Source organism: Colobus angolensis, unplaced genomic scaffold (assembly GCF_000951035.1).
Source record: "Colobus angolensis palliatus isolate OR3802 unplaced genomic scaffold, Cang.pa_1.0 Scaffold187, whole genome shotgun sequence".
Taxonomy (NCBI): domain Eukaryota; kingdom Metazoa; phylum Chordata; class Mammalia; order Primates; family Cercopithecidae; genus Colobus; species Colobus angolensis.
Window position 1 is genome coordinate 179612 of NW_012115010.1, and position 7970 is coordinate 187581.

At 43.8% G+C, this 7970-nt stretch overlaps 1 protein-coding gene across 1 annotated transcript in view; it reads left to right on the top strand.

The window, feature by feature from the left end:
- The window catches only part of DHX8 (DEAH (Asp-Glu-Ala-His) box polypeptide 8), a 43251-nt gene that overhangs the window by 22116 nt on the left and 13165 nt on the right, over window positions 1-7970 (top strand). The window contains exons 11-15 of the mRNA XM_011940161.1: window positions 1187-1368; window positions 3530-3724; window positions 4031-4216; window positions 4337-4547; window positions 4858-5039. Coding sequence (XP_011795551.1) covers window positions 1187-1368; window positions 3530-3724; window positions 4031-4216; window positions 4337-4547; window positions 4858-5039 — 956 coding nt within the window. The remainder of the gene's footprint in view (window positions 1-1186; window positions 1369-3529; window positions 3725-4030; window positions 4217-4336; window positions 4548-4857; window positions 5040-7970) is intronic.

Below are 7970 nucleotides of genomic sequence, written 5' to 3' on the forward strand. Positions count from 1 at the left end.
AAAAAAAAAAAAAAATTAGCTAGGTGTGGTGACATGCACCTGTAGTCCCAGCTACTCAGGAGGCTAACATGGGAGGATTGCTTGAGCCCAGGAGGTAGAGGTTGCTGAACTGAGATCTCGCGACTGCACTCCAACCTGCTGGGAACCAGACCCTGTCAAAAAAAAAAATTAATCTGAGAGAAGCCAGGCACAACAGACCACATATTGTATGAAATATCCAGAATAGGTAAACCCGTAGATAGAGAAAGTAGACTAATGGTTGCCAAGGGGAAGGAAAAGGGAGGAATGGGGAGTAACTGCTAATGGGTACAGAGTTTTTTGGGGATGATGAAAATGTTCTAAAATTAGATAGTGGGGATAGTTGCACAGCTTTATGAATATACAGTAAAACACTGAGTTAAACACTTAAAAAGAGTGACATGGAGGCCAGGCTTGGTGACTCACATCTATAATCCCAGCACTTTGGGAGGCCAAGGAGAGAGGATTCCTTGAGCCCAGGAATTTGAGGCTGCAGTGAGCCGTGATTGCGCCATTACACTCCAGCCTGGGCAACAGAGCAAGACCCTGTCTCAAAAAATAAAAAAAGGAAGAAAGAAAGAAAAGTGTGACATGGTTTGTGAATTACATCTCAATATAGCAGTTATTTAAAAAGGGGAGAGTGCTGGGCATGGTGGCTATGTCTGTAATTCCATTACTTTGGGAGGGTGAGATGGATGGATTGCTTTAGCCCAGGAGTTCAAGACCAGCCTGGCAACATAGAGTGACCTCTTCTCTTCAAAAAAAATTTTAAAATGAGGCAGGAGGATCACTTGAGCCCTGGAGGTCGGGGCTGCAGTGAGCCAGGATTGTGCCACTGCACTCCCACCCACTTGGATGACAGAGCAAGACCCTACCTAAAAAAAAATTAATAATTCCAGTGTCAAACAATCAGGTCTTCACTTCTGTCAGCTAACCTTTTTTCTGACATCACAGGTGTGTAGCACCACTTGTTACAGTCTCTTTCCCACTCCCTGCTGCCCCTTCTATATTCTTTTTTTCACATTAATTTTTTCTTTGAGTACTTTTGATCACGGGTCGCTGAATAGAGATGCTCCATGTTCAGTGCCCACCTGCCATTTTATTTTTTTCTCTGGTACATCTTGAGGTAGCTTGAGGACAATACTAAGTTGCCTGTTTTCCTTTCCAGCGGAAGGCAGACAAATTGCTGCCAACATGAGGGGTATTGGGATGATGCCCAATGATATTCCCGAGTGGAAGAAGCATGCCTTTGGGGGCAATAAAGCCTCTTATGGGAAAAAGACCCAGATGTCAATCCTTGAGCAAAGGGAGAGCCTGCCAATCTACAAACTGAAGGAGCAGTTGGTCCAGGTGAGAAGCCTTTTATGATGTATTGGTGGGCAGGAAGGTTGTTTTCTAAAAGAGGGATATTTTAAAATTGAAACTAACAGGACAAATATGTGCCTACTTGAAGTGGCTCATCCAAAAGCGTTAAGAAATAAGGAGAAAACTTTCTAAATACTTTTTTAAAAAATGGGGCCGAGCACGGTAGCACATGCCTATAATCCCAGGACGTTGGAGGCCAAGGCGCAGGAGAATCACTTGAGCCTAGGAGTCTGAAACCAGCCTGGGCAACATAGGGAGACCTGTCTCTACAAAAATAAAAAATTTGGCGGGGCGCAGTGGCTGATGTCTGTAATCCAGCACTTTGGGATGGGCGGATCACGAGTTCAGGAGTTCGAGGCCATCCTGGCCAACATGGTGAAACCCCATCTCTACTAAAAATAGAAAAAATTAGCTGGGCATGGTGGTGCATGCCTGTAATCCCAACTATTCAGGAGGCTGAGGCAGGAGAATCACTTGAATCAGGGAGTTGGAGGTTGCAGTGAGCTGAGATTGTGCTGCTGCATTCCAGCCTGGCTACAGAGTGAGACTCTATCTAATTAAAAAAAAAAAAATTTACCTGGATGTGGTGGTCCATGCCTGTAGTCCCAGCCACTCGGGAGGCTGAGATAAGACGATTGCTTGAGCCTGAGAGGTCGAGGCCACAATGAACTGCAATCACACCACTGCACTCCAGCCTGGGTGACAGAGTGAGACCCTATATCACAAATGTTTGTGTGTGTGCATGTATAGACACACATATGTATGTATATGTCTGTATATTTTCTTTTTCCTGGGGACCCTAGAAAAGTTCCAGGTGGGCAGAGTATTGTGTTGCATGGACCAACAACTCTGGTCAGTAATTAAAAATGAGGATACTCAGCCAATAAACTCACATGGGCAAGGCCTTTGCTTTGGTACTGTATATTCTGGAATTCTGATTTTAAGACCACCGAGCCTTCCTTGAGGTAATCAGGTTTACTAGTTTCCAGTGAATCCTTTCAACAATATCTTATATGTATAAAGCAAGTACAAATATATATACACACGCACACATTTTATATGTGTACTGTGTTTATAGGTGACAGTGATATATACACTGTTCTACATCTTGCTTTTTCCACTTAATGATATATCTCAGAAATTTTGTTTGTGTGTATGTGTGTGTGTGTGTGCGTGTGTGTGACAGAGTCTCGCTTTGTGCAGGCTGGAATACAGTGGCATGATCTCAGCTCACTGCAACCTCTATCTCCTGGTCTCAAGTGATCTTCCCACCTCAGCCTCCCAAGTAGCTGGGACTACAAGGCATGCATCATCATGCTTAGCCAGTTTTTGTATTTTTTGTAGAGATGTGGTCTCACTATATTGTCCAGGCTAGTCTTGAACTCCTGGACTCAAGCAATCCTCCCTCCTTGGCTTCCCAAAGTGCTTGAGCCGCTGCGCCTGGCCTTCTTAGAAAAAAAAAAAAAAATGCCAGGCCAGGCATAGTGGCTCATGCCTGTAATCCCAGTACTTTGGGAGGCCAAGGCGGGCAGATCACCTGAGGTCAGGAGTGCAAGACCAGTCTGGCCAACATGGTGAAACCCTATCTCTACTGAAAATACAAAAATTAGCCGGGCGTGCTGATGGGTGCCTGCAGTCCCATTTACTTGGGAGGCTGAGGCAGGAGAATCACTTGAATCTGGGAGGTGGAGGTTGCAATGAGCTGAGATCATGCCACTGCACTCCAGCATGGGCAACAGAGTGAGACTTCATCTCAAACAAAAAAAGAAAGAAAGAAAAAAAGCCTTTTCTATTATTTGGATAGGCTGTGGTTTATTTAACTAGTCCTGTATCCATAGAACCATAGTTGATTGTAATCTTTGGGTGTTACAAACAATGTAGAAATGAGAAATAATTTTTGGGGAAAGATACTAGAAATTTGGGAGTTACAGGGGAAAGGAACACTTTTTATGTATCTTTTAAATTTATTGTTGACTTCTTTAACCATATGGGTATATCCCCCTTTTCTTTGGTGTTAGAATGTAGTCATTAATTATTTTATTCCAGAGTAATGTAGATTTTAATGAGTATATTTGTATTCTGTTTAATGACCACATTTATATTCTGGCAGATTTTAATGACCATATTTATATTCTGTTGCTTTCAGGCCGTCCATGACAATCAGATCCTGATTGTTATTGGTGAGACAGGATCTGGAAAGACAACGCAGATCACCCAGTACCTGGCAGAGGCAGGCTACACTTCCAGGGGCAAGATTGGGTGTACCCAGCCCAGAAGAGTGGCAGCTATGTCAGTGGCCAAAAGAGTGTCAGAGGAGTTTGGTTGTTGCTTAGGCCAAGAAGTAAGTAGATAGTGGAGTCACTCTAAAAATACCAGAAACAAAGGCCCAGATCTCTTAATCTGTCAAATGGAAATATTAATAATACTGCCTTTTTTCAGGTTTCTCCTGAGGGAGAGAGGGTTCCCACTGTCATAATCAGTCTGTTCAGGGTATAGTCATAAGACATACCTTACTGTAAGGAAATTACTCTACATCTTGATCAAATTATTAAGATTGTGAGTAACAGTGACTGGGCTGAAATCTTCCCTGGTGATTGGGAAAAGGAGACATTTGTATCCTAGGTTTTCCCCTTCTCTTCTGCTTTAGGTGGGCTACACCATTCGATTTGAGGACTGCACTAGCCCTGAAACAGTCATCAAGTACATGACAGATGGGATGTTGCTTAGAGAGTGCCTGATTGACCCTGACCTCACTCAGTATGCGATCATCATGTTGGACGAGGCGCATGAGAGGACAATTCACACTGATGTGCTCTTTGGATTGTTGAAAAAGGTAACTAGATGCTCTTCAATGACCCCTCTACCTGTTGGAAACTGAATTCTGGGAGTTAGATTTGAGTATCTGTCTTTTTGGGTGGTCCTTTTCAGTAAGCCACATGATATTTCTCTTTAGACAGTTCAGAAACGGCAGGACATGAAGCTGATTGTCACCTCAGCCACCTTGGATGCAGTGAAATTTTCTCAATACTTCTATGAAGCTCCCATTTTCACCATCCCAGGTCGAACATATCCAGTGGAAATACTGTACACAAAGGAACCTGAGACAGATTATCTGGATGCCAGCCTGATTACTGTTATGCAGATCCATTTAACAGAGCCACCAGGTAAAGGGAAAAAGCAATTTTTTCCCTCTTAGGCCAAAAGTCCTCATATGGTTCTTTTTTGCTAATCTTTTTAAAAACACCTTCTAAATATTCATCTCTCTGCAAGCCTCAGGCTTGTATGTCTGAAATGGTGGTGGTTATAATGTCATATATAAATTGTTTTTTTACTGGTTTGTCTATTGTTTACTTACTGGTCAGAATATGAATGTGTATGTTCTGTTATTTGAAGTTTTATTAATATCACCATAGCCTTTGTATAGAACACACACACACAGTTAGAAAGTAAATGAATGCTCTATTCTGCTCATAGGTGATATCCTGGTCTTCCTGACTGGTCAGGAAGAAATTGATACTGCTTGCGAGATCCTATATGAAAGAATGAAATCCCTGGGACCTGATGTTCCAGAGTTAATTATCCTCCCAGTGTACTCTGCTCTTCCCAGTGAGATGCAGACCCGAATCTTTGACCCAGCTCCACCAGGCAGCAGAAAGGTAACATGGGCAAAAATGAAGCTTCCATGTGCCCTGAAACCATGTGTTGTGTGCAACCTGCCAGCCATAGTAGGGATTGCTTAAGGTGTATGTAAGTCTTGTTTGTTAGGTTTTAGAGACTGGTCCAACCAATTTGTTTAGGAATGAGGGCCTAGTATGTGACCTCTCCTCTTCTTCCTATTCTTCTTCATTTGACAAATATTTTTTGAGCATCTACCAGGCTTTGGGCTACACATGGGAGCTGCATTGTGAGAACAGGCCTCTATCTGCTATGGGGCATCCCCAGTCAACAGACTTTCAGCATATAGTGTGAAAATGCCACTCATGCTTGGATACCCAGGTGGGAGCACCCAACCCTGTCTTCTTAGGGGAAATAAGGATCTAAGGTAGTCCTGGAGAACTCATGAAAGGCAAGGGTATGGCCGGGCACGGTGGCTCAAGCCTGTAATCCCAGCACTTTGGGAGGCCGAGACGGGCGGATCACGAGGTCAGGAGATCGAGACCATCCTGGCTAACATGGTGAAACCCCGTCTCTACTAAAAATACAAAAAATTAGCCAGGCGAGGTGGCGGGCGCCTGTAGTCCCAGCTACTCGGGAGGCTGAGGCAGGAGAATGGCAGGAACCCGGGAGGCGGAGCTTGTAGTGAGCCGAGATCGTGCCACTGAACTCCAGCCTGGGCGACAGAGCGAGACTCCGTCTCAAAAAAAAAAAAAAAAGCAAGGGGACAAGCATTCTGAGGACACAGAACTGTCTGTGATGGCCTGGAGGCGAGCAAGAGGGGCCAGTTCAGGGAATGGCGTAGTTCCAGTGGCTGGAACCAAGTATATGACTGTGTGTATGAGACAACAAGAAAGGAGACAGATGGATATAGGTATATTTTTAATAACAGTTTTATTGAGATATAGTTTACATACCTTTCCATTAACTCCCCCACCCCACACCTTTTTTTTTCTTTTTTTTTTTTTTTTTTTTTTTTTTTGAGATGGGGTCTCACTCTATCACCCAAGCTAGAGTGCAGTGGTGTGATCTCGGCTCACTGCAACCTCCGCCTCTCAGACTCAGGTAATCCTCCTGCCTCAGCCTCCCAAGCAGCTGGGACTATAGGCGTATGCCACCATTCTTGGCTAATTTTTTTTTTTTTTTTTGAGATGGAGTTTTGCTCTTGTTGCCTAGGCTGGAGTGCAATGGCACGATCTCAGCTCACTGCAACTTCCGCCTCCCAGGTTCAAGTGATTCCCCTGCCTCAGCCTCCCAAGTAGCTGGGATTACAGGCACCTGCTACCGCGCCCGGCTAATTTTTGTATTTTTAGTAGAGACGGGGTTTCCCCATGTTGGCTGGGCTGGTCTCAAACTCCTGACTTCATGTGATCCGCCCGCCTCAACCTCCCAAAGTGCTAGGATTACAGGCATGAACCACCATGCCCAGCCAATTTTTGTATTTTTTTTTTTTGTAGAGACACAGTTTCGCCATGTTGCCCAGATTGGAATTTACCATTTTTTGTTTGTTTGTTTGTTTGTTTGTTTTGAGAGGGAGTTTCACTCTTGTTGCCAAGGCTGGAGTGCAATGGTTCTATCTCGGCTCATCACAACCTCCGCCTCCCGGGTTCAAGCGATTCTCCTGCCTCAGCCTCCCGAGTAACTGAGATTGGCTAATTTTGTGTTTTTAGTAGAGACAGGGTTTCTCCATGTTGGTCTGGCTGGTCTCGAACCCCTGACCTCAGGTGATCTGCCCGCCTCGGCCTCCCAAAGTGCTGGGGTTACAGGTGTGAACCACCATGCCCAGCCAGAATTTACCTTTTTAAGGTGTACAATTCAAAGACTTAGTATACAGTTATCCCATGGTATATGGGGTTTGGTTCCAGGACCCCTGAGGATACCAAAATCCAAGTACGCTCAAGTCACTTATATAAAATGCCATAGTGTTTGCGTGTAACCTGTGCACATCTTCTTGTGTGATACTTTAAACTATCTCTAGGTTACCTGTAATACCTCATACGGTGTAAATGCTATCTAAGTAGTTGTTTTACTATATTTTTTATTTGTATTATTTTTTATTGTTGTATTTTCCCCAAATGTTTTTAATCTGCTGTTGGTTGTATCCACAGATGGGGAACCAGCAGATATAGAGGGCTAACTGTATTCACAGAATTGTGCAGCCGTCACCACAATTGTATTTAGAACAATTTTGTCTCCCTGAAAAGAAATGCTATACCCTTTAGCAATCACCTCCTACCCCCATTTACTCCTCTGCTCAGCCCCTGGAAACCACTAATCTATACCTTCCATCTCTGTGGATTTCCCTATTCTAGACATTTCATATAAATGAAATCATGTATTTGTGGCTGGCTTGTTTCCAGTAATTTTTCCAGACTTAGCATGTTTTCAGAGTTCATCAACATTGTAGTATGTATCAGTATTTCATTTCTTTTTCTTGCTGAATACTGTTCTGTTGTATGGGCACAACACATTTTGTTTATCCATTTATCAGTTGATGGACATTGGAGCTGAGCGCAGTGGCTCACGCCTGTAGTTTCATCACTTTGGGAGGCTGAGGCAGATGGATCACTTGAGGTCAGGAGTTTAAGACCAGCCTGGCCAAGATGGTGAAACCCTGTCTCTACTAAAAATACAAAAATTAGCCAGGCATGGTGGTGGGTGCCTGTAATCCCAGCTACCTGGGAGGCTGAGGCAGGAGAATCACCTGAACCCAGGAGGCAGAGGTTTTAGGGAGCCAAGATCGTGCCATTGCACTCCCACCTGGGCAACGAGCAAAACTATCTCAAAAGAAAGAAAAAGATAGACATTGGGGTCATTTCCACTTTTGGGCTTTCTTGAATAATGCTGCTATGAACATTTGTTTACAAATTTTTGTGTGAGCCAGGCACAGTGGCTTATGCCTGTGATCCCAGCATTTTTTTTTTTTTTTTTTT